Source organism: Rhinoraja longicauda, chromosome 28 (assembly GCF_053455715.1).
Source record: "Rhinoraja longicauda isolate Sanriku21f chromosome 28, sRhiLon1.1, whole genome shotgun sequence".
Classification (NCBI taxonomy): Eukaryota; Metazoa; Chordata; class Chondrichthyes; order Rajiformes; family Arhynchobatidae; genus Rhinoraja; species Rhinoraja longicauda.
In genome coordinates this window covers 17,849,907-17,876,442 of record NC_135980.1, presented here as the reverse complement: position 1 = coordinate 17,876,442, position 26,536 = coordinate 17,849,907, and the positions used below count along the sequence as shown (strand labels likewise).

Genomic DNA, 26,536 nt, shown 5'->3' with positions numbered 1-26,536 from the left:
GGCTCACTCAACAGCATTGAACTGACTTGTTCTGATCAGCTCAAAAGATAATTTAAAAGCAAGCATTGAAAAAGCTCTCCACAATCCACATTCATCTCTAGTACCCTGACGAACTTACGGAATTCCGATCTATGGAATTTTTAAACATGCTGAATACTTGCACTCGGTCCGCCAAGGCCTACTGGATCTCCTGGTTACTAACCATTTCAACTTATTTTCCCATTCCCGTACTGACCTAGGCCTCCTCCACTGCCAGAGTGAGGCCACATGCAGACTGGAGGAACAGCACCTCATCTTCTGCTTGGGTAGTTTTACAACCCAGCAGTATGAATGTTGAATTCTCTTGTTTTAGATAACCATACCAAAACACCCCACTTGCTTTCTTCCCTGTGCCACATCTGGACCTCCAGCTTGCAAAGGCATGGAGCGACAGAGCCACAGAAAAGGACATTGGCACATTGCCTGGCCAAGACAACCCCTGCAATTCCAAACCAGTGCCGCCATTAGGACAACGGTCCTCTGTGGCCAAGTTAAGACATTAAAAAAAATTGGACCTAAAGGGTACAAGATGGTGTCTGAAACGTGGTGACTCTAGACCCCACCGAGTGAGTAGACAATTGTCTTACACTCTTATGCTTAGCATGATTGTGCGTAATGTAATTTAGGATTGTCACCGAACTCTATGCAAAAACAGAATTTCACTATACTTAGTTACTCGTGACAATAAACTACCATTGAACCTTCAGAACCATAATAAACATCCTGCCCTTATGGGGGAATATTATTTTATGCATGATATTATTTGCTAGTATTTTATACATTAGACATTGTTACGGCATTATTTTATACATTGTTGTTTAAGGTTTGTAACTGCTTAGGCATTAGGCGCCTCTGTAACTAATTAAGGCGCTCTAGACATTCCGTGCCCTTGACACATCTCTGTAACACTCCTTTGTATAACACTCCTTTGCAGCTTGTACCTTTGCTTTAGCCTTGATGATAAGGGTAGCAGAATCCGAAGGGATGCGGACATTCATCAATGAGTAGGATTTAATGGTGGCAAGAGAAGAGATAAGGAAAAACATAGGCCTTGGGGGGATGGATGGATGTGAGGGATGAACTAGCAGGAAATAAGGGAGGCGAAATATGAAGGGATGTGAGCATTGAGATAAGGATATATTACTAAATGGGATTTAATGGTGGCGGGACAAACAGGTACTACAAAGCAATGAAGGACTGAAGAAAGGGAGTGTGGGAGAAAGGGAGTGTGGGAGAAAGGGAGTGTGGGAGAAAGGGAGTGTGGGTATGAGGTAATACAAAGGAGATAAGGTTTAGAATAACCCTATAAAAATAGGCTGCCCGGTGTACTAAGTGGGCAGTCAGATGGTTGACATCCTGATTGTTCCAGCCGTTGTTTGCAAATAAAGGCTTTTAACTTCTTGAAGAATTCTCCGTGTCATCTGCTTCATTTTGAACACCGGTAACCACGACAAAATTGGCGTAGTCGGCAGGATCGGAAAGAGGCCCGTTCGATAACGGACGACAAGCTAAAGGCGCTTCCAAGCCCGTCAGGGGCTCCCCGGTTCAACAGGTAAAGGGTGGCCACCCGCAAAAAGTTAGGCGGTTTTCCGCTTTATTTGGACTAATGGCCTGTTGAAAACGGGGGACCACTGGTGGCACAGGAGCGCCCAGGCGGTCCAAGGGCCTCTCCGATCCAAAGAATCTGTCTAAACTATTCTAAAAAGAGACCCGGAGGATTGCTCAAGAAGGCTGCGCAGTGGGGTAAGTAGAAAATAGATAAGTTAAGAAAGTAGATTTAGTTGAGTAAGAGTTTGTGACGTCACGAAGACCTCGTGGATACCGCCCTAAGAGGATAGGGGACTGAATAGATGAGGCGACCTGTGGATACTGCTCTAGTTAGCTAGGGATCTCTGGTTGGCTAGGGGTCTGTACGGGCAGGATAAAGCGTCCTGTGGATACCGCTCTGGTTAGCTAGGGATCTCTGGTTGGCTAGGGGTCTGTACGGGCAGGATAAAGCGTCCTGTGGATACCGCTCTAGTTAGCTAGGGATCTCTGGTTGGCTAGGGGTCTGTACGGGCAGGATAAAGCGTCCTGTGGATACAGCTCTGGTTAGCTAGGGATCTCTGGTTGGCTAGGGGTCTGTACGGGCAGGATAAAGCGTCCTGTGGATACCGCTCTGGTTAGCTAGGGATCTCTGGTTGGCTAGGGGTCTGTACGGGCAGGATAAAGCGTCCTGTGGATACCGCTCTAGTTGGCTAGGGATCTCTGGTTGGCTAGGGGTCTGTACGGGCAGGATAAAGCGTCCTGTGGATACCGCTCTGGTTGGCTAGGGATCTCTGGTTGGCTAGGGATCTGTACGGGCAGGATAAAGCGTCCTGTGGATACCGCTCTGGTTGGCTAGGGATCTCTGGTTGGCTAGGGGTCTGTACGGGCAGGATAAAGCGTCCTGTGGATACCGCTCTAGTTAGCTAGGGATCTCTGGTTGGCTAGGGGTCTGTACGGGCAGGATAAAGCGTCCTGTGGATACCGCTCTAGTTGGCTAGGGATCTCTGGTTAGCTGGGGGTCTGTACGGGCAGGATTAAAAATAAAAAAATAAAAAATAAATTGGAATAATTGGATAACATAAAAAAAAAATTAAAATTGCAAAATATTAAAGGAATATAGTAGAACTGTAGAAAATAGAAATAGCGTAATAGGTACCATAGTGACTATAGAGACGGAACGGAGTGAAAACAAGGACTGCATTTAAACTGACTGACCAAGTGCACTAACATAACATAAGACGAGTACAATGAATAAAATAACTGCAGTTGAACTACTAAGTAAGAAATTCCCCATATCCAAAGAGGATATTAAAAAACACTCTGAGAAATGGGAAAAAAGGACGAAAAAATTGGTTACAAAATGGCCCACGGAATGATATAAATATGATATAAATTTTGATATGAATTTTGATATAAATATGTGTGATGAAATGGAAGTGTTAATTAAGAACTATAAGTCAGAAAGTGGTGAAGGTGTGGAATTCTCTGCCTCAGAAGGCAGTGGAGGCCAGTTCGTTGGATGCTTTCAAGAGAGAGCTGGATAGAGCTCTTAAGGATAGCGGAGTGAGGGGGTATGGGGAGAAGGCAGGAACGGGGTACTGATTGAGAGTGATCAGCCATAATCGCATTGAATGGCGGTGCTGGCTCGAAGGGCTGAATGGCCTACTCCTGCACCTATTGTCTATTGTATAAGCCTAAGGATAAATCAGAAACCCGATTAACGAAAAAGGAAAAAGAACTAGACGTACTTAAATTGTTTAGAATAGGAGAAAGGCTGAGGAAAGCATACCAGGAAAAGAATACCACCCCAAACAAGAGTGAAAAACCCGAAAAACAGCATGAAAGTCAGGAGCTTCAGGGGAAAAAATCAACTCTGTACCCCAGCCTAAGGGACCCTGGGTATCCCCCTCCTTATTCCGGACAGGACGGAATAAAACAGTGCCCTTTGGTGGAAGGGATAGTGGAGATAGAGGGAAAAGTCGAAGTTTGGAAGAATGGGCAAGACATAAAGGAATATAGACAGAGAAGGGGGCAGCGAGAAAAGGAAAGGATAAGGCAAGAAGAACAGGAACTAGAAGGCGACATTAAAAGGTTGCAGGTCCTCAGGGATCTCAGGGACAGAAAGATTCGTGAGATCCGTCAGGCAGCAAATGAGGAGTATGAGGGAGGCTGCAATGCAGAAACACAGGCAAGTAATCAACAGGCATCAGAGAGGGCAAAACTGTGAGAATTAAGCAGAATTAGAAAGTGATGGGGAAAGAACAAGGGAGTGTAGAAGGGAAATAGAGGCATCCATAAAGCGCTTAGAGATAGAGATAAGGGAGATGGAAAAATATATGGAAAGAAAAAGAAAGGAAGCCAGGGGTATGCCCAGGAAGGAATGAGGTGGGAAAGCATACAGGTAGAACTACAACAAGAGATGGCAAACGAGAGACAGGAGCTGAAGGGTGGAATGATGCCATTACTTGTGAAAAAGGCAGGACAAACCCAGTATATTCCTTGGGTGACCCGAGACCTAGAGGGGCTGAAAAACACCTTGCCCAACATATATAACGGGGCAGGAAAATGGATTAGGGCCTTTGAGGAGGAGACTACAGGATGATTATTGGCTATGGGAGATTTGAAGGCACTACTGGTGAAGGTAATAGGAACCACGAAATTAGCAGAACTATTTGAAATGGCTGGGATAAAAAACGCAGTAAATAACCCGATGATTGATGGCACGCCATTTGATCGAGTCAGGCAGAGGGTATGGCAGGCCCTCAGAGACTGTTACCCACTCAAAGTGCACCTAAAGACATTGAAAGGAGACCCGCTGGGGGACACGGAGAACCCAGCGGCTTATCTGGAGGATCAACTGAAAAGTGGAGACTTGAAACCGAACAAAACATAGACGGTAACGAGTTGATGACCGCTTTGTTTCGGACCGCTATAGTGGACGCAATGTCTCCTCGAGTTAAGTCCAGACTGGAGGAGGTGGTGGAATTGTCAACTATATCCCACTCCCAGTTCAGGGACCACCTGGTTCATGCAGTCGACAAATGTCGTAAGGAGAGACAAAAAAATGGTGAACCAACAAGAAGAGGTGCAGAGAAAGTTGATGCAAATGCAACTAGAAGAACTAAAAAAAGAAAGAGCGTGAAAAAGGAAAGAAAATGCTGGCAGTAACAGCAGACCTGGCTGAAACAGCAGAAGTGAACGATACACTGATGCAGAGTGAGTCCTATGACAGAGCCAGGCAGAGGCCAGAGAATCCCATGCCAATAATAAATGTCTTTGGGGGAGCTTCTCCTCAAATGTCCTATCAGGGGCAAATCAGATCAGGGAATCAGCCCCGACAGGACTGGGGCCCTCAAGGGGGAGCACAAGGAAGGGGAAGAGGAAGGCCAGTAGACAGACAGGTAGTTGATAGAATATGTTGGGGATGCACCGGAGGTAGCGTACTTTTCAGTGATTGATCTCTGCTCAGCATTCTTTAGCGTGCCGTTAGTTTTTGTTTGCGTTTACTTACGGGGGCATTCAATATACTTATACTAGGATGCCGCAGGGATTTAAACACTCGCCTCATGTTTTCAATCAGGTACTGAAGGCAGATTTGGAAGGTGTATCCCTACATAGTACGTTAATACAGTATGTGGATGATTTGTTGGTCTGCTCTGAAAGTGAGGAGCAATGTGAGCAAGACACCCTGACTCTTTTAGAAAGGCTGGCGCACGGAGGCCATAAAGTGTCCAGGAAGAAGTTGCAGTTTTGTAAGCAACAGGTGGAATATTTAGGACGGTTGATCTCCAAGGGAGTAAAAGCTATAGCACCAGATCAAATTGAGGCAATAATTAAAGCTCCCAAGCCTCAGACAGTAAAGCAAATGATGACATTTTTGGGAATGTCTGGATATAGCTCAGACTGGATTGGAGAATATGCTGAAATTGTGATGCCATTGAGAAAAATACTGAAGGAAGCGGGACACACAAATTTGAGAAATGTTTTACAATGGAATGAGGAGGCGGAGACAGCTTTTAACACCATTAAGCGAGAGTTACAGTCAGCCCCAGCCCTGACCCTGCCAAATTATGAGAGAATCTTTCACTTGTACGTTTCAAACAGGCAGGAGGGCTACGCTGCAGCAGTACTGATGCAGGAAACAGGCATAGGTAAAGCTAAGCAGCCTGTGGCATACTACAGTACAAAATTAGATGAGGTGGCGCAGGGTTACCCACCCTGCTATCTGGGACTGGCTGCGTTGCACTATGCGTACAACAAAGCCTCATCTATAACCATGGGCTATCCTGTAACTATATATACACACCATAAAGTAGTAGAGCTGTTGGAGAAGGGGAAGTTTGTATTAACACCAGCCAGAATAATAGCATTTCAAATGCTGTTGACATTCCCAGACATTACAATACAAAGATGCACCACAAGTAACATAGCTGATTATGTTCCGCTTGACTATGAGGGGGAACCCCATGATTGTGTTGGGGAAACGATGTTTTTTCTAAATTAAGGACGGACTTACAATCAGAACCACTGAATGATGAGGACAAGAAAGTTTTGTTTGTGGATGGTTCATGCTATAGGGATTATGATGGCAATCATGCAGGATTTGCAGTAGTGCAGCAGGACCAATCAGGTTTTCAAACAATCAGATTAGAAGCTTGCCCACAACCTTGCTCAGCCCAGTTAGCAGAGATTAAGGCTTTAACAACAGCGTGTGAAATGATGGAGGGTGAGAAAGCTGACATTTACACAGATTCAACATATGCACATGGGGTCTGTCACCTGTTTGGGGCAGTATGGAAGCAGCGTGGCTTCAAGAAAAGCAATAGGGACCCCATACTGCATTTTCAGCAAATTTCGGACCTAATAAAGGCACTGACTAAACCTAAGGCACTAGCTATCGTTAAATGCCAGGCACATAAAAAGGGAAATGACATGATCACAAAGGGCAATCATGCCGCAGACGAAGCAGCCAGAAAAGCATCTGGATGCCAATCAGCCATTATTGCCCCTCAGGTAAATTTGAACCTGCAACCCACACAGGAGGATATAGTTGCGATGTAAGGTAGGGCTACTTTAGCTGAACAAACAATGTGGAGACAGAGGGGAGCCAAACAGAATGTAGAGGGCCTGTGGACTACGGACGAAGGTTTACTGGTAGCACCTACACCTCTGCTGACCATTCTCATCGCAGAAGCGCATGGGCTAGACCACTGTGCAAGGGGGGAGGTGTTAAAGATGTTTTAAGGAATGTTTTAAGGAATATAAAGAGAGATGGATTTTGGTCACCCTATCTACAGGCTTCAGTAGATTACATTTTGTCACAATGTGAGATATGTACTCAAAACAATGTTAGAAAGGGAATAGCAACACCTATAGGACATATACCTGTGCCCGAAGGACCATTTAGACACCTGGTTATTGACTATGTGGACATGTTGAAAAAAAAGTAAGAGGGAAAAGGTATATGCTGGTAGTAATTGATAGATTTAGCAGATGGGTGGAGGCAGTACCATCTAAGGATTTAGGTGCAGGAACTGTAGTCAAGTTTCTGACTAAATGAGGTCATCCCACGATTCGGCATACCAACCGAAATCAGTTCCGACAATGGAGCGGCTTTTATTTTAAAAACAGTTAAGTTGGTGCTGCAAGCCCTGAGAGTGAAACAAAGATTTGGGTGTGTATACCACCCTCAATCTCAGGGCATGGTAGAAAGAGTTAATGGAACATTGAAGGCTAAATTGAATAAGATTTGCGCAACTACAAAGTTAAATTGGATTGATGCCCTGCCATTGGTATTAATGAGCTGTCGCATGCAAACTAATCGAATAACTCATTTAACACCACATGAGATGCTCACTGGCAGACCCATGCCGATGCCCAAATGGAGAGGTCCTTACAAGGGACCAAGTTTGGAGCAATTAGAGGTAGAACTTAAACAATACATGCAACAGTTAACTATGATACACAAGTCTATTTACACACAGGAAAAGCAAAAGGAGCCAGAGGCGGACCAGGGAGAAGGACCTATTAAACCCGGAGATCAGGTCTATGTGCGAGCCTTTCGACGAAGGTGGAATGAGCCAAGAAGGGAAGGACCGTTCACAGTAACCAAGGCCTCACCGACTGCTGTTCAGGTAGAGGGCCGGTCCATGTGGTACCATCTCAATCATTGTACAAGGACTGTCCCACAGGCACAACCTGTGAATGACCTCGAGGTAAACGGGAAAGAGAACGAAAATACAGAAGAGGTAAGCGAGCATGAGAACGAAAACGCAGGGGAAGGATCAGGCATTGACCAGATCATAAAGGAAGTCTTGGGGGACATTAGTGACTCTGAGGTTGTTGAAGATGAGGTTGTGGGCGTCGGTCCTCCTCGCGACAATGTGGACAGGGGCGACGGGGTGGGGGACAATAGTGCTTCTCCCGAATCAGATCTGGGAGCCCTCGATTTCACAGCTTTGGACTGGGCGGAACCAGACTGGTCCTAATACTACCCTGTTAGAGTTAGGGGAACAGAGGCGAGTTCGAAGGAACGTTGAGGATAGGGATGGCGATGACTCACATAACTTAGTTGCATGGCGCACAGCAACCACTAATGATTGGTATAAGTGGGCACAGTATACGGCACACACTATGCAACGATCACAATGTATCGTATGGGCCAAAGCCAAGGAACAAATACTGGCTATACCAGACCCTCACAATTATACGCATTGATCAAGATTAGACTCTTCAGAGGTTAAACAGAATGCAGGTTACGGCTGGCTCTTTGGCTGGCTAGAAAATATTCTAGGCGGATGGGGGTCGTGGTTGGTTAAAATCGGGGTGACTATCGGAATCACCCTGCTTATAATTGCTATTGTGCTGTGTTGTGTTTTTCCATGTATTAAATCTCTTCTAGTGAAAGCTACTGCGAATCAGCTGCCGTTGCTCCAGGATACGGGCAAATTTGAGAAACAGATCTCTCCGATAAAATACTATACTGATGAGCAAGTTACTCTGGAAGATTACTAAGAACGTAGTTGGAAGGGAAGCTGGGTCTTTTTTCCTACCCTAGACATATGGGGGTAGGTTTTTGGCCGAGTGACCCAGGATGTTAGCATGTTGGAAGAAGAACACTGACAAACTGCACGTTCTTTATAAAATCCTAAGTTGGGGGGCTAATGGGTGAGAATGGATTTATGACTTGAGTTAACAGCATGTGCGTTTTTTGGTTTTCTTTTTCTGTGAGACCGTGTAGGTCTCAAAGGGGGGAATATGGGAGAATATTATTTTATGCATGATATTATTTGCTAGTATTTTATACATTAGACATTGTTACGGCATTATTTTATACATTGTTGTTTAAGGTTTGTAACTGCTTAGGCATTAGGCGCCTCTGTAACTAATTAAGGCGCTCTAGACATTCCGTACCCTTGACACATCTCTGTAACATAACACTCCTTTGTATAACACTCCTTTGCAGCTTGTACCTTTGCTTTAGCCTTGATGATAAGGGTAGCAGAATCCGAAGGGATGCGGACATTCATCAATGAGTAGGATTTAATGGTGGCAAGAGAAGAGATAAGGAAAAACATAGGCCTTGGGGGGATGGATGGATGTGAGGGATGAACTAGCAGGAAATAAGGGAGGCGAAATATGAAGGGATGTGAGCATTGAGATAAGGATATATTACTAAATGGGATTTAATGGTGGCGGGACAAACAGGTACTACAAAGCAATGAAGGACTGAAGAAAGGGAGTGTGGGAGAAAGGGAGTGTGGGTATGAGGTAATACAAAGGAGATAAGGTTTAGAATAACCCTATAAAAATAGGCTGCCCGGTGTACTAAGTGGGCAGTCAGATGGTTGACATCCTGATTGTTCCAGCCGTTGTTTGCAAATAAAGGCTTTTAACTTCTTGAAGAATTCTCCGTGTCATCTGCTTCATTTTGAACACCGGTAACCACGACACCCTCAGCCCCCATCACTTGTTAGCATTTGTTGACCAATTCCCTTGAACCAGACGGGGAATAATTTCAACTGTGGGGACTCAGCCCTGCAAGGGGTAAATTCTTCCACTTATGTGTAGAATATGTCGAAGTCTTCCTTTTCGTTTCTCCCATTTTGCTCTTAATTCAATCTTTCCTCTTTCTCTGCACTGTTGAGACTGGACCATCCCTGCTCCCACTACTGCTCCTTTCCTATTCTTCAGCTGATTGATGTCCTGCTCTTTACCTGGGTCCCAGATGCCCTCTTGTCCTCCTGTGTGCAGGAAATCCACGCAGCAGCGGCACAAGTGCCCCTGCCCCCTCCCCTCCCAGTAAAATCAACAGGCTCACAATTCAGGCCAAGAATTTTATGCAATATATAATATGTACAAGGCAGGCAGAGAGCAGCAGGTCAAAGGGCGTCTGTGGTCAGTGGGTCAGCGATGTTCGACCCTTCAACATCCTGCGCAGGATCACCACGATGCCGGCAGGGGTGCTGATGCGCTTCTTCCAGCCGTGTGTCCGCAGTCGCTTGATGAACTTCGGCTGGTACTCGGTGCCCCGCTTCTTCGTGCGGACCTGCTGCCGGCTCCAGGGGAAACTCCAGGGGGCAAAGCCACCAGCCGTGTCCGCTTGCTGCCCTGCGAGAGGGTACAGGAGGCCGCAAGGCCGGCACAGAGCGGAGCTACACACTGTCCGGTAGCTGGGGTCCGGTGAAACGGTGGGAACCAAGCACTGTGCGGGCTGCCATCTGTAGAGAGCAACAAAGACAGCATCACATCAGCAACAAGCACCTGCTCCAGGCACAACACCAGGCCACTCAGTCTATCGCATCCACGATCAGCAAAAAGGCACTATTGGGAAGTCAGGACTCGACATGGCCGTGTGGGTTACACTGCTTCCTGTCCTCATCCAGATACCTTTAAACGGGACAAGTCTCTGCTTCCTCACCACTTCAGGCAGCGTCCACTGATGCTTACCCTTTTCCAATGCTGCTGTCAAATGCCTGAGATCCAGGGCCTGTTTTTCTAATGCAACTTTCACAGGGTCCCCTGTCGCTCCTAACGTCAATCGTAATGAAGAGATTTGAACGGTTGTTAACAGGCCACGTTGGCATGAGTCTTTGAGCAGTCTAGATCTATTGCAATATTAGTTTAGAGATTACTGCATGGAAACAGATCCTTCGGTCCGCCAACCATCCATCACCTGTACACTAGTTCTATGCTATCCCACTTTCACATCCTACACACCAAGGGCAATTTACAGATGCCAATTAACCTACAAAACTGCATGTCTTTGGAATGTGGGAGGAAATCAGAGCACCCAGAAAAAACCACAGGGAGAATTACAAACTCCACACATACAGCATCCATTGTCAGGATCGAACCCGTGTCTCCAGTGCTGTGAGGCAATAACTCTACTGCTGTGCAACTGTGCTGTCCTAATTTGTGTACAGGAAAAAAGGTCTCTGGAGGAAGCCATCCCTCTTGCGTGACATTCACCCCACATCACCTTGGCAATTAGATTAACAATTTTGTCAGGATGCTATTCATTGACTGCAGCTCCGCCTTCAATAGCATCATACCAAATAAGCTCATCTAAGTTTAGATTTATTGTCATGTGAACGGAGGTACGGTGAAAAGCTTTGTTTTGTATGCTATCCAATCAGATCAGATAATACTATATACTCATTAGTACAATCAAGCCAAACTCATGTACAACAGGTAGAGCAAAGTGGAAGAATGCAGAATATAGTTCTCAGCATCGTAGTGCAACAGTTTCAGAGACAAAGTCCAGTGTCTGCAATGGGGTGGTGGTAAATTGCAAAGTACCATAGTTTATTGAAGGACTATTCAGAAGCCTGATAACCGGGGGGGGGGGGGGGGGGGGTAGAAGTTGTTCTTGAATCCAGTGGTATGTGCTTTCAAGCTTCTGTACCTTTTGACCGACAGAAGCGGAGAGAAGGAATGACCGGGTTGGGATAAATCATCAATTATGCTGGCTGCTCTTCTGAGGCAACGTGAAGTGTTGATGGAGACCTTATTGTTTACCCAGTAAACTTAATGTGAAATAGGAATTTCATTGCATCCTTGTATATATGACAATAGACAATAGGTGCAGGAGGAGGCCATTCGGCCCTTCGAGCCAGCACCGCCATTCAATGTGATCATGGATGATCATTCTCAATCAGTACCCCGTTCCTGCCTTCTCCCCATACTCCCTGACTACGCTATCGTTAAGAGCTCTATCCAGCTCTCTATTGAATGCATTCAGAGAATTGGTCTCCACTGCCTTCTGAGGCAGAGAATTCCACAGATTCACAATTCTCTGACTGAAAAAGTTTTTCCTCATCTCAGTACTAAATGGCCTACCCCTTATTCTTAAACTGTGGCCCCTTGTTCTGGACTCCCCCAACATTGGGAACATGTTTCCTGCCTCTAACGTGTCCAACCCCTTAATAATCTTATACGTTTCGATAAGATCTCCTCTCATCCTTCTAAATTCCAGTGTATACAAGCCTAGTCGCTCTAGTCTTTCAACATATGATAGTCCCGCCTTTCCGGGAATTAACCTAGTAAACCCACGCTGCACGCCCTCAATAGCAAGAATATCCTTCCTCAAATTTGGAGACCAAAACTGCACACAGTACTCCAGGTGCGGTCTCACTAGGGCCCTGTACAACTGCAGAAGGACCTCTTTGCTCCTATACTCAACTCCTCTTGTTATGAAAGCCAACATTCCATTGGCTTTCTTCACTGCCTGCTGTACCTGCATGCTTCCTTTCAGTGACTGATGCATTAGGACACCCAGATCTCGTTGTACGTCCCCTGTTCCTAACTTGGCACCATTCAGATAATACTCTGTCTTCCTATTCTTACCACCAAAGTGGATAACCTCACACTTATCCACATTAAACAAGGCATTGCATCCACATTAAACTGCATCTGCCATGCATCCGCCCACTCACACAACCTGTCCAAGTCACCCTGTAACCTCATAGCATCTTCCGCACAGTTCACACTTCCACCCAGCTTTGTATCTTCTGCATAACAATGTCCTTTTACAACTTCCCTCCCACCACCCAGGAAAGGAGATTGTCCTTCCAGTGAAGCAGCAATTTATTTGTACTTCTTACACTGCAGTGCTGAGTACTGCATTCAGTGGTCATCGTGTGGTCTTCTCCACACTGGGGAAACCAAACACAGCTTGGGTGACTACGAGCTTGCATTGCCACGGGCCCTCTGTTTTGACATGCAGGAAGCTACAGAGAGGTCTTGAAGTAGTGGGATGGGTATAAGGTGACGAGCGATTGGAAAGTCTGGGTGACCCTGTGGACTGAGCATAATAGTCACCCAAGTTGGGCCGAAGGGCCAGTCGCCGTGCTGTATGACTCCATGACTCGCGGCAGTGCGGCACTCCGCGTGCGGAGCTAAATGCCCCCCGGCCGGAGCTTGACGCTGCCCGAGTCGCGGCCCCAGGGACGGTGGACCGAGCGCCGCTAGCCTCTGGCCTACCTGCATCTCCCCGCCAGCGCCCGCAGGAAGCTCATGGCCAGCCTCAGGCTTCACCCGGTGCATGACGGCCTCAACATCCACCCTCCAACATCCCGCAGCCTCATTGGTCGCCTCGCACCGGGCGCATCTCCAATGGCGCGCGTCTCGCTGAGCATCCCGGGAGTTGTAGTCCATATGATCCTCCAAACTTAGAACATGCTGAATAAACGACAAAGAGTGCTGGAGTACCTCAGTGGGTCAGGCAGCATCTCTGGAGAGAATGGATAGACCACGTTTCGAGTTTGGATCCTGCTTCAGATTGAATGGAAGGAAGCTGGAAGAGAGGGGGCAACACAAAGCCAGACAGGTGGATGACAGACAAAGTGCTGGAGTAACTCAGGTGGCCAGGCAGCATCTCTGGAGAAAAATGACTTTTCGGTCGCGACCCTTCTTCAAGGTCTCAACCGAAAAATCACCCATTCCTTTATCTTCACAGATGCTGCCTGCCCCCCTGCGTTACTCCAACACTGTGTGTTTATCTTTGTATTAATCAGCATCTGCGGAGCTTTGTTTCTACAAGTGGGAAGACAAGCCAGTTTGAAATTGCAGAGAGGGTGCGGGTGGGTCGGAGGTAGATAGGATGAAGGAACATCTCTGGTAGAGTAAGCCAGGGTTGCTGAGGTGATTACAGTGGGTAGCGGGCTGTTTTGTTGGTGCATAATGAGGACAGTTGGAGAGGAACAACCCATGGGGCACGTGAAGCTGTGAATTGCAGGTCCGAGCATGGATTGCAGACCACGGACAAAGTCATAAAACAGTGCAGCACAGTACAATGCTGGAAATCTGGGGGGGAAACTGAGCTGCTGATTAAACAATGCTGGCTAGTCATAGAGTCATACAGCACGGAATCTGACGCTTCGGCCCAACTCGTCCATGTTGACCAAGATGCCCCATCCACACTAGTCCCACCTGCCTGCGTTTAGCCCATATTCCTCCAAAACCTTTTCTACCCATGCACCCGTCCAACTGTTTTATTTTAATGTTGCTGTAGCACCTGCCTCAACTACCTCCTATAGCAGCTTGTTCCATACACCCACCACCATCTATGTGTTAAAGGGACAGTTTGCCCGGTGCCAGTGTCCCTGAAGATGGGGGGGGAGGCCGGCCGGATGGGTGGGCCGGGCTGGGTAGGGGTGCGAGACCGATCAGAGCCGGCTGCAGAGGAGGGGTAGGCCGGAGTGGGAATGTGAGCAGAACCGGCCGGAGGTAAGGCCGGGCCGGAGGAGCGGGTAGGTTCAGGCGAACAGAGGTGACCAGCGGACGGTGCGAAGTCTCCGAACAATTGCCGCATTTCCATCGCCCACCGCCGGGGAGCGGAGGGGTTGGGGGAATGGGATGGGAGGGGAGGGAAGGGGAGAGCAGGGGAGGGGAGCTAATTGGCCAGATTCCTCTTGTTGACAGGATTGTCCCGGGGTCTGTGAGATTATTGGCCAGCAGCGGCGCCAGTCACCTATGATGAGGTGCGCATTGGCTGCTGTCTCTGCAGCGATCAAGGACGAACGGAGAGATGATCCGGAGACACGGGAGCGCGGAGACGCGAGAGCGCGCATACACGGGGCGCGGAGACGCGCATGCACGGGAGCGCGGAGACACGAGCAGCAGTCCCAGCGCTGCATACCTGTAGCGAGGATTGCAAGCCCAACCGGCGCAATGTAAACCAGGAGCGAAAAATCATCGAGCTACCGCCGCAAGCACCTTGCCCGCAAACTCGGCTGTTCCTTCAACGTTTGCAATAATTAATCTCTTTCACTGGAATCCGTGCGGTGGTTGCAATTTCATGCGCAGACCGTGGAGTTTGCTTTTATGAATGAGGTGAGAGCAATTTTATATGTTGCAGTTTATTTCAGCGCCATTCTATTCATTGATTGCATTTCTCAAATTTACAATCGGTTTATGGCGTTGCGCCGTCTCCAACCTCGGGAGCGGTGGTGCGTCGTCCTGCATCGATCCTTGCTTTTTTTTTTACCAATAGCGCAGATCTTCAATGTACCCTTCGTGTGCATTGTAAAAAAAACCCCGAATGTTATAATTTCCGAAGGCACGCATATTTCTACCTCTGCACATACAACCACGGGGGATTTTATACCTCTGTGCAAAGTGTGATGCTATTGCAATTTCTATAATAAATACAAATTGTGGATTAATTTTGAGATTTTATATATATTTGGTGGTAATGCAGCGAAGTCTGTTTCTGGCGTTCGGAAACCAACGCCATCGAGTTAATCTCTCGGGATTAGGCAGGTAGGTGCAATGTGAAAATCAGGAACGGGGAGAATCGGCCTGGAACCGAACCGTTTGATATTTTACCAAGAGCCGCTCGACGTCAAATGAAATCTGTCACAGATGGTCAGATAGAGGTTAGCAGGGGCGCCCCGGGAAAGGGTGTGTGTGTGTGACCGGTCGTCGCATGCCTGAAATCAGGAGAAAATCGCAGAGCAGCCGCGCTCCACAGATGTGCAAATCTCCCGGGCCGTGCAGGGACAGGTGCCCCGAGACCGTGTAAACCTCCCCACCGACCGGCCACCCCCGGGCCGTGCCGGGACAGATGCCCCGAGACCGTGTAAACCTCCCCACCGACCGGCCACCTCCGGGCCGTGCCGGGACAGGTGCCCCGAGACCGTGTAAACCTCCCCACCGACCGGCCGTTCCGGCCATCAGCTCGACATAGCGTGTGGGACGTGACCCTCGCCTAACATCTGTAAAACCACCCGTAGAATTACCACGTACATAAACCAAAAGACAGATCGCCCCGAATTTGCATCAAATTGTCAGACCCCCCTCACCGAGGCCGTCAGCATTTGAAATGGCAGCAGCTGTCGAGCACAGTGATGGGGCCGGGCTCACTGCGACCCCGTGCAGAGGGAGATTAACCCTGGCTGACCCGTACTGCCCCTGCACAAGGACTGTGGTCGAGCGGTGTGGAGGTTGTTTAACCCTGTGTCTGATCCTGGGGGTGTATGGGACAGGACGATGCAGAGAGAGCTTCGCCCTGTATCTGACCCTGGCAGTGTGTGCTGGGACTGTGTGGAAGGAGCTTCACCCCGTGTCTGACGCTGAGATTGTGTGATGGGACAGTGTATCGGCAGATTCACTCTGTATCTGACGCTGGGATTGTGTGGTCGGACAGTGTATAGGCAGCTTCACTCTGTGCCTGACCCATGGAGAGTGTGATGGGACGGCGTAGAGGAAGCTTCACTCGGAGCCTGATCCTTGGAGTGTCTGATGGGAGAGTTAGAAAGGTGGAAAGGAGTGGAAAGATGATTTACGAGGATGTTGCCAGGACTCAAGGACCTGAGCTACAGAGGGAGGTTGACCAGGCTAGGATTTTATTCCTTGTAGCTCAGGAGGAAGATTTTATAAAGGTGTCCAAAATCTTGAGAGGAACAGATTAGGTAAATGCACCGTTTTTTGCCCGTTGCAGGGGAATCAAGAACCAGAGCACCTAGGTTTAAGGTGAGAGGGAAAGATTTAGTAGGAGCCTGAGGGGTAACATTTTTACACAAAGTGTGGTGGGTGTGTGGAACAAACTGTTGGATGAGATATAAGAAAATAACTGCAGATGTTGGTACAAATCGAAGGTATTTATTCACAAAATGCTGGAGTAACTCAGCAGGTCAGGCAGCATCTCGGGAGAGTAGGAATGGGTCTCGACCCGAAACGTCACCCATTCCTACTCTCCCGAGATGCTGCCTGACCTGCTGAGTTACTCCAGCATTTTGTGAATAAATGCTGGAGGAGGTAGTTGAGGCAGGTATTCTCGCAACGTGTAAGAAACATTTAGACAGGTACATGGAGAAGATAGGTTTGGAGGCATATGGGATAAACGCAGGCATGTGGGTCTGGTGTAGATGGGGCATGTTGGTCGGTGTGGGCAAGTTAGGCTGAAGAGCCTGTTTCCACTCTGCATAACTCCATGAGAGTGTAGAGGGAGCTTCACTCTGTGCCTGATCCTGTGAGTGTGTGGTGGGCCAGTGTAGAAGAGGCTTCACCATGTGATTGACCCTGGGAATGTATGATGGCATGGTGCGAAGGGAGCTGCACTCTCGGTTTGACCTTGAGAATGTGTGATGGGATGTGCAGATGGATTTTCACTCTGTGTCCGACCCTGCCTGAGAGTGTGTGATGGGACTGTGTCGTTCAGTTTAGTTTGTTACTGTAATGTTTACCGAGGTACAGTGAAAAGATTTTGTTTGCATGCTCCCTGTTCAAAGTAAAGCGTATACATGAATGCAATCGAGCTGTCTGCAGTGCGCAGATAAAGGATAAAGGGCACAACATTTAGTGCAAGATATAATATTGAAGTCCGATTAAAGACAGTTCAGAGATCCCCTAAGAGATATGAGGTCAGGACCGCCCTCTATCTGATGAAAGGGCCGTTCAGTTGTCTAGGTGGCGTAGAGGAAACTTCACTATGTGTCTGACTCCAGGAATGTGTGATGGGGCATCAAGGTTATGATGGGACAGCAAACAGACGTGGGTAAATGGTGTGGGTTTAACGAACTGCCATCTCAATATAATTTTTAACATTTTGGGTAATATGTGGTTTCTGATTGAATATCATGAGAAGCTTCCTCTGCTGTGTTCAGCTCAGTGAGAGTGGACTGTGCAGATGTTGGCCTGAAGGTCAGTGCGAGGCTGGCTGTAAGGGTCTCTGGTGTTGGGGAGGATACGTGAACATCAGGTGAAGCTGCGCGTTGCTCATCAGAGTTTGTCTCCACACCCGATGGACACAGAGGGGGGGGGGGGCAGTGAAAGAATCTAATTAATTAAGTTTGTCAGTGAATGGATCCTCTACAGGGTGAGTCCGGGTGGGTTTTGCTGACCATCGATCTGTTCAGCTGCAGTAGTTCCACAGCCGTCCAGCCCTAATGTTAGACGGAGACACAAGTACCCACAGATTCTGGAATCTTCAGCAAAACACAAAATGCTGAAGGAACTCAACGGGTCAGGCAGCATCTGTGGAGGGAATGCACAGACAACATTTCGTGGGACCCGTCTTCAAATGATGGAGTATGAGGAAGAAACCTGTAAAAGAGAGCTGGGGTGGGACAAAGCAAGTTATCGTTGGAAGATAGGCACAAAATACTGGAGTAACTCAGCGGGTCAGGCAGCATCTCTGGAGAAAAAAAGAATAGGCGATGTTAGCTATTCCTTTCCTCCAGAGTTGCTGCCTGACCCGCTGAGTTACTCCAGTATTTTGTGTCTGTCTTCGGTGAAAACCAGCATCTGCAGTTCCTTCATACACAAGTGATAGGTGGATACAGGTGAGGGGAGCATGGGGTGATTGGCAGATGGGTGGAGTAAGTGACAAAGGCTGGGGGTGAAAAGGGGACAAAAGGGTGTCAGATAAAGAGAGGATAAGTGAAATGTAAAGCTGGAGGGAGGGGTATGGATGGAAGGGGAGGGAAATATTGGCGGGACACACGTTGTGGGCAGTGAAACGTAAAACAGAGGCTCAGTCTGTTCTCCCTGGAGCAGAGGATGTTAAGAATTAGCGGTGGTGGGGGTTGGCCAGTGTGTGGGGCGTTGGAATGTGGGTAGAGAGGGTGTGCGGTCAGAGAGGGTGAGGTGGTGGTGGGTAGAGTGTGTGATATCGTGGTAGGCACAGGGGGTGTGTGGGGTGGTGGTGGGTGGAGTGGAGTGCATGGCGTGGTGGTGATGGTTGGAGTGTGCATGGTAGTGGTGTGTGTGATAGTGTGTGGTCGGTGTGTGTGGAGTGGTGGTGGGCAGTGTGCGTAGGATATGTGGTGGTGGTAGTTGCAGGAAGTGTATGTGGTGGTGGTGCGTGTGGACTGGTGGATGGTTCGAGGATGGGGTGATGGACGATCAGAAAGGGTGGGGTGGTGGTGGGTTGAATGTGTGGTGTAGTGGTGGGACAGGGGACGTGTTGGGTAATAGGTGGTCAGAAAGGGTGGGGTGGTGTAGTGTGGGGTGGGTTTTTGTTGGAGTGTGTAGACTGGTGTATGGTCGGAGGGTGGGATGGTGGTGGGTGGAGTGTATGGGGTGGTGCGGTATGGTGGAGTGTGTGTACAATGGTGCGTGGTCGGAGAGGGTGGGTAGTGAGTACAGTGAGAACCCATGTGGGCAAAAGGGGGTGGTGGAGTGTGAGTAGGCTGGTGGATAGTCGGAGGGTGGACTGATGGTGGGTACAGGCAGTGTGTGGAGTGATGGATGGTCAGAAAGGGTGGGGGTGTTGGATGGGGTGTGTAGACAGGTGGATGGTCGGAGGATGGGGTATTGATGGGTGTGGGAGGGTAGGGAAATGGTTGGTGGGGTAGTGGGTGGGGGAGGGTGGGTGGTGGGTAGGAGAGGGTGGGGTGGTGGATGGTCGGTGTGGTGGAAATGTGTACAGGGAGTGTTGGGGCGGTGGAGTGTGTGGGGTGGTGTGTGGATGGTGTATGGATGGTGTATGTGGGCTGGCGGATGGTCGGTGGGTGGTAGGGTGGGTGGTAGGTAGGGGAGGGTGGGGTGGTGGGGTTGGGGAAGGTGAGGTGGTGGATGGTCGGTGGGTGGGGTGCTGATGGGCGCGGGATCGTTGAGACGGTGGAGTGTGGGACATGGTGTGTGGTTGGAGTGTGTAGACGGTTGGACGGTGGGAATGTTTAGGTGGCGGTGAACAGTTGGAGAGAGTGGGGAGGCGGTCTGTACAGGGAGTGTACGCGGGTGGCGGGTGGTCGCAGTTTGTGGGGTGGATATGGTGGGGGATGTGATGGTGCCCCGTCTCACTGCGTGTCTCCCCCCTCCCCCCCCCCCTTTCCAGGCCCAATATGCTGACCAGTATCACGGAGGGCATCCTGTGCTGTATCACGGGCCGGCCGCTGAACGTGGTGGGGGCCATCGACAGCGTGGAGTCTGCGGACGGCTATGAGTACGTGGAGATGAAGCCGGGCCGGGTGCTGCGGGTCAAGCATGTGGTGCCGGTGCGGACGGAGGAGCAGCGGGCGGAGGGGTGCGAGGGGAGGCCGGGCCGTGGTGTGGTCCACTGCAGGCGCCGCATCTGCGTCTACCGCGGCGGGCAGGTGGTGATCGAGAACCTGGGCGACGCCGTGCGCTCCGAGATCCTGCACAGTCGCAACGGCAGCGGCGACCCCGGCAGCACGCTGGAGATCGAGCTATCCGACACCCATGCAGAGGCGCAGCCCGCCACCCCCGCCGAGAGTGCAGGTCCCGTGCAGCCAAGTAAAGCAGTCATGCAGCCCGGCGCAGAACACGTGCAGCCACGCACTGGTACCGCGCCGCCCAGCGCAGCGCCCGTGCATTGCAGCACCGCAACCGTGCAGCCCACTGCAGCAACTATGCAGTCCAGTGCAGCCCCAATGCAGCCCAATGCCACCACCGCGCAGCCCAGTGCAGCCAAGAGGCGCAGGCGCAGGCCGAAGCGGACGGTGACGATCGACTGTAAGAAGCACATCACCAGCTGTAAGGGCACGCACTCGGACGTGGTGCTGTTCTTCATCCACGGGGTGGGCGGCTCGCTGGACATCTGGAAGGAACAGTTGGACTTCTTCGGCAAGCTGGGCTACGAGGTGGTAGCCCTGGACCTAGCGGGCCACGGGGCCAGCACCACTCCCAAGGTGGGCGCTGCCTACACCTTCTACGCCCTCCGCGAGGACATGAGGGCCATCTTCAAACGCTACGCCAAGAAGCGCAACATCCTGATCGGGCACTCCTACGGGTAGGTGGCACCCAGCCTCTCCCTTCCCATCTCCTACACCCCACCAGGCTGGGCCGGCCGGGGCAAACCAGGCACAGTCCCGCACACGGTCTCCCTCACTGACGACTGCCGTCACCCGTGATGAGAACCAGGGGCAGCTTAGGGGCAAACTCGCATTGCTATGGCACCTGCCACGGCCACAGGTGATCACACAGACGTTACTGGGGACTGGGCCAGGCTGTGGTCCCCAGCAACTCACCGTCTGATGTCCTGCCAATGCTTGTGCCCGGCTGCTCGGAGGGGAGGGAAGAGAGGAGAGGATGGGAATGGCGAGAGGAGAGGTGGGAGGGGATGGGAGGGGGTGAGTGGAGGGAAGTGTAGGGGAGGGGTAAGAGGGCTGGGGAGTGGAGTGGAGGTATGGGTAGAGCGGAGAGAGTTGAGAGAAGCTTCAATATCTCAATAGTTCAATGGATGAGGAGAGGATGGGAGGGAACGGCTGGGGGGGGGAGAGAGAGAGAGAGAGAGAGAGAGAGAGAGAGAGAGAGAGAGAGAGAGAGAGAGAGAGAGAGAGAGAGAGAGAGAGAGAGAGAGAGAGAAAAGAGAGAAAAGAGAGAAAAGAGAGAAAAGAGAAAAAAGAGAGAGAGAAAAAAAAAAGAGAGAGAGAGAGCGAGAGAGAGAGAGAAAGAAAAATAGAGAGAGAAAAAAAGAGAGAGAGAAAAAAAGAGAGAGAAAAATAGAGAGAGAGACAAATAGAGAGAGAGAAAAATAGAGAGAGAGAAAAATAGAGAGAGAGAAAAGTAGAGAGAGAGAAAAATAGAGAGAGAGAAAAATAGAGAGAGAGAAATAGAGAGAGAGAAAAATAGAGAGAGAGAAAAATAGAGAGAGAGAAAAATAGAGAGAGAGAGAGAGAGAAAAATAGAGAGAGAGAGAGAGAGAAAAAAAATAGAGAGAGAGAGAGAAAAAAAATAGAGAGAGAGAGAGAAAAAAAAAGAGAGAGAGAGAGAGAGAAAAAAAGAGAGAGAGAGAGAGAAAAGAGAGAGAGACAGAGAGAGAGAGAGAGAGAGAGAGAGAGAGAGAGAGAGAGAGAGAGAGAGAGAGAGAGAGAGAGAGAGAGAGAGAGAGAGAGAGGAGAGAGAGAGAAAGAGAAAAAAAGAGAGAGAGAAAAAAAAAATGCTGCCTGGTGGGTTAATTGGACACTGTAATTTGTCTCCAGTGTGTGGAACTTAGACTTGACTTGAGTTCACTCGAGGCAGGTGAGGGGAGAGTGCTGAGGAGAGCCCCCTCTGTGGTATGGTAGGGCAGGTTGGGGCTTTTTTTGTCCAGCGCTCACCTGAGATATCTCTCCCACAGCGTCTCGTTCTGCACGTTCCTGGCCCACGAGTATCCTGACCAGGTACACAAGGTGGTGATGATCAACGGCGGCGGTCCGACAGCCCTGGAGCCCAGCCTTTGTTCCATCTTCAATCTGCCCTCCTGCGTGCTACACTGTCTCTCGCCCTGCCTGCTCTGGAGCTTCCTCAAGTAAGGATCAGCGATGGGCGAATGTGTGGGGCGATTGGGCGCACTGCAGGCTCCCATACTGTGTGTCGGACTGTGCAGTTGATAATTAACAGCGTTGATGTGTAGAGGGATCATCTTTAACTCACTGAAGATAGCAGTGTAGGGTGGTGATAAAGGAGTATGGTATGCTTGCCTTGATTGTTAGGGACATCTATATACTAAAACCCTCGTTTGTTATCTTGTTTGTGACTGAACTTCAGCCAAAATGGTACACGATAGTACGACAATTTTAGGCCCTCCTTACTCACCATTGTCACTTTAGTGATAATGCAAGTAGTTTTGTTGAAATCGGTTTATATTTTTTAAGTTATTCACATTTAAAAGTTTAAAAGGAGGGGGGAATGGGGAGGAGGGTTGAAGAGAGAGGGGAGTGGGGGACACAGGGTGCTGCACCAATGCAGGAGAGGTTTGGGCCCAACGGGTCTACTTGGTCTTATGAACTCAATTTCTAGTTGAACATATGAGTCAGGAAGTGATGATGCAGCTCCTCCAGATTTTGGATATGCAACATTTGGAGCATCGCGCGCAGTTGGATTTGCCCCGTTACAGGCAGGATGTGGAGGCTTTGGCGAGGGGGAGGAGGTTTATCACGATGCTGCCTGGAATAGAGGGTTTCAGCTGCAAGGAGAGGTTGGACAGACTTGGATGTTTTCTCTGGAACATCGGAGGTTGGGGGAGATTGATAGAAGTATATAAAATGATAGGACGCATAGCTAGGGTAGACAGTCAGAACCTTTTTCTCCAGAGTGGGAATGTCTGGCACTAGCAGGCAGTTATCAGGTGCGAGGGGAAAAATTAATGCAGATGTGTGGCACAAGTTTTGTTTTTACACAGAGTGGTGGGGCGTGGAACGCATTGCCAGGGGAAAGTGCAGGGGTGCAGGGAACGGAGGGGTATGGATCATTTACAGGTAGTTGAGATCAGTTTAAATATGCTCCAAGTCCGGCACAAACATTGCGGGCTGAAGGAGCCGTTCCTGTGCTGTACTGTTCTATGTTCTCCCTGCGACCCTTAGGTCCGAATAAGGGTCCCGACCGAAAGCATCGCCTATCTCCAGAGGTCTATCTGACCCACTGAGTTACTCCAGCGTTTTGTGTTCTGTACAAAATTCCAGCATCTGCAGATACACGTGTCCTCTCCCAGGGACCGTGGATGGAACAGCTCACAGAATGGAATCGCCCTCAGTAACGCCGCATGCTCGGCTGCCGCCTTGTTGTCTCAGATATTTTGGAAATCAACAAACGATGAAAGCAAATTTTGAAAAACGTCCCCATAAATTAGAGAAAAGCAAAAGATATATGTTTTTATGTCGGTTAATCCTCGTAACTGTAGTTTAACAGTGGGTCCTGGTCCCCGTGCCTGTAGTGGAATGGTCAGCAGGGCCTGTGCCTGTAGTTGAACAGTCGGCCTGTCTACAGTTGAACATTTGACCAGTCTGTGCCCCGCGGCCGTGCGACTGTTGTTTCTCAAGGCGCGATGCAACAACGCGCTCTCAGCCAACGGTCTCTCTGTTCCAGGGCGGCGTTTGCCCGACAGGGGGCCAAGGAGAAGCAGCTGCTGCGAGACGGCAATGCCTTTAAGGTGACCTCTTTCGTGCTGCGGGCCATGATGAGCGGTCAGTATTGGCCGGAGGGTGACGAGGTGTACCACGCCGAGCTGACCGTGCCCGTGCTGCTGCTGCATGGGCTACACGACAGGTTCGTCCCCATCGAGGAGGACCAGCGCATGGCCGAGGTGAGGGTGCGCTACGGGACCCTCCCAATCCCTATCCTTACCCCCCTTCCACCAGCTCATCCCTCCCATCTCCACCCTACTCATTCGCATCCCCCACCCATCTCCCATCACCCTCCCAGCCGTCCTACATCCTAACCCCTCTCCTCACACACTCCACCATCATCACACCATGCCCCACCACCCCGTCCATCTTCACTCCTCCACCCTTCCAGCCCACTACACCCTCCATCGGTGCCCCTATTCCCCTCGTCTCGGACACCCCTTTCAACTCCTACACCCCTCCCCATCTCTGTCACCGCATACTACCCCTATACCCATCCACAACTCTGTCACTCCTTCCGACCCCTACATCTCTCCCCGCCTGTGAGCCCTGAGACCCAGTGCGTGTCCCGCGGGGGTGTTGCGTGAGCTGGTCAACTCGGAAAGGGGGTGGAGGGGGGCTGCAGATTAATTCCCTGTTCCCGGGTCTGAGTGAGAGTCTCACTCGAAGAATTGCGGAACTCAGTGGGATGTTGCGTGCAGGGAGATGGAAGCACAGAAATATGGCGGGACTGGGAGAACATTTGCGATTGAATAATTCGTTAGTGGCACTGATTAAGGGCTCGGTACATAAAGGAGATCTGCCACAGCTTTGGGTGTGTAGAGAGGCTCTAATTCAATGCATGGCTGGAGAGGCAGTACAGTCTCCTTCAGAGCTGACGCTCACGAGGGGCTTGGACCCAGCTGGGGATGAGTCTGTGGCCACATCAACGCAGGGCTGAGTTAATTGCCGATGTGTTCACCCCACAGATCTTGCTGATTGCCTTCCTGAAGATCATAGACGAGGGCAGCCACATGGTAATGATGGAGTGCCCGGAGACGGTGAACACGCTGCTTCACGAGTTCCTGCTGTGGGAGCCTGAGGTCAGTGCGGGCGAGACGGCCGAGAATGGCCAGAGGGAGGAGAGCCCCAAATAACGAAGGTCAACGGGGCAATTAATCATCCAGCAACTTTGGGGGAAACGCTATTGTTGACAGGTCGATTGCGAGGAGCTGTCGGGCTTAAGGCTGTCTGTGACATGCGGTGAGGAGCCATGGACCGAGGGAATTCGGCCTGTATTCAGGCTTCAACTTGGGCATCAGTTGGTCAGAGAGTCAACCCTGTGCAATGTATACTTCGAGAAACGGCAGCTATGTGTGTGCGGTTTATCATCAGCTGTGTATTTTTTTAACAGATAAAACTCACCAGGTAATGTGAAATCCAATTATTATAAAGAGCGGAGATTTCTTGTGTTACCAGAGTTACAACAACCGGGACTACTTAGAATCTCCAGGAGGATGGTGAGGAATGGACATCATTAAATAAACAGTGTATTTTTTAAACACTTTGAATGATTATCAGAGGTATTGCGGATGGAGGTGGGGATAATAGATGGATGGCATTCAATAGTCATACAACCAGGTAACAGATGGGCTTGAGCTGGCTGTGTTGTGCACAGACTGGACAGGCGATCAATGGTGGTGGATGTGACGAGTTCTGGAATATACCCAACCAGACCAGAGGAGCCAAGAGCACCAGCTGAGGTGTCGGTCAATTTCTGGACACTGCACTGCCCGAGGTGTTGGTCAGTGTATGGCCACTGCATGGACCGATCAAGGTGGTGGTCATTGTATGGACACTGCACTGACCAGTTGAGGTGGTGGTGTGTATAGATACTCCACAGACCGAGGTGACAGTCAGTGTACAGACACTGCACTGACGGGGATAGTGGTCAATGTAGACACTGCACTGTCAAAGCGGAGGTCAGTGTCCAGACACTGCCACGCTGACCACCCACGCACACAGGATTTATAGTTTTTAAGTCCAATCTTGTTGCGATCGTTGCATGTTGGACGAGGAGTTGGAAGAGTGGAATTTGCTCCAGCTGATTGTCACCTTCCCTCGGCTGGAGTTCAGTGAGGAGGTTACAGTGAACCATTCTACTGCCTCTAGGGTCTTTGCTAGGCTCTGCTCTGCCAGTCCACATCCATCACCTGCCTCGGGTGATACAACAGTCAGCTCGCTCTCCATCAGCAGGGCCCTCTCGAGCAGATAGTCTGAGCAGTGTTTGAGGGAGGCGATGCTGGCCCTACTTTGCTATTGTCTCCAGTACCTGATGCAATGTGCTGTTATACAATATAAAGAATGTCAGTTATCACCAGTATCTTCCCCGTGAGTGCTATTGTGTAATATTTATATTATTTGGTATGTATTATAACATGGAATATATTGACCTCTACTAATCTCTTGGTGTCTATTATTTTACTTACATTATGGATGCTTGGAAGACTGCCAAGGGAACTATCGATTTAGACGTTCAAATATTAGTTTCAATTAGTCGTTATCTTTGCAGTTCACATCTTTGGCATCTGGCGGCAAGGTTCCAATGGGAAACAGTCTCTGTATTCTGGGCTATAACTCACTCCTGACTAACTGTTACTCTATATATAGACCTCAAGTCACTGACGAGATGACAACCT

The 26,536-nt window shown here is 49.5% G+C and overlaps 2 protein-coding genes across 3 annotated transcripts; one reads left to right on the top strand and one right to left on the bottom strand.

The window, feature by feature from the left end:
* Positions 1 to 9,895: 9,895 nt before the first annotated feature.
* On the bottom strand, positions 9,896 to 13,143 carry mrpl34 (mitochondrial ribosomal protein L34). The gene is made up of 2 exons (XM_078423704.1): positions 13,051 to 13,143; positions 9,896 to 10,286 (listed from the first exon to the last, which is right to left on the bottom strand). Exons 1-2 carry the CDS (start codon positions 13,083 to 13,085, stop codon positions 9,965 to 9,967), a joined length of 357 nt encoding a protein of 118 aa, XP_078279830.1. The 5' UTR covers positions 13,086 to 13,143; the 3' UTR covers positions 9,896 to 9,964.
* Positions 13,144 to 14,603: 1,460 nt separating this feature from the next.
* LOC144607297 (protein ABHD8-like) lies at positions 14,604 to 26,290 on the top strand. 2 transcript variants are annotated; one of them, XM_078424034.1, is made up of 5 exons: positions 14,604 to 14,901; positions 19,850 to 20,764; positions 22,094 to 22,264; positions 23,821 to 24,037; positions 24,827 to 26,290. In XM_078424034.1, the coding sequence occupies exons 1-5, from the start codon at positions 14,897 to 14,899 to the stop codon at positions 24,992 to 24,994; spliced, it is 1,476 nt and encodes a 491-aa protein (XP_078280160.1). In that variant the 5' UTR covers positions 14,604 to 14,896; the 3' UTR covers positions 24,995 to 26,290. The 2 variants fall into 2 exon arrangements, with proteins under 2 accessions (XP_078280160.1, XP_078280161.1); XM_078424035.1 differs by lacking the exon at positions 14,604 to 14,901 and adding an exon at positions 16,162 to 16,481.
* Positions 26,291 to 26,536: the final 246 nt, after the last annotated feature.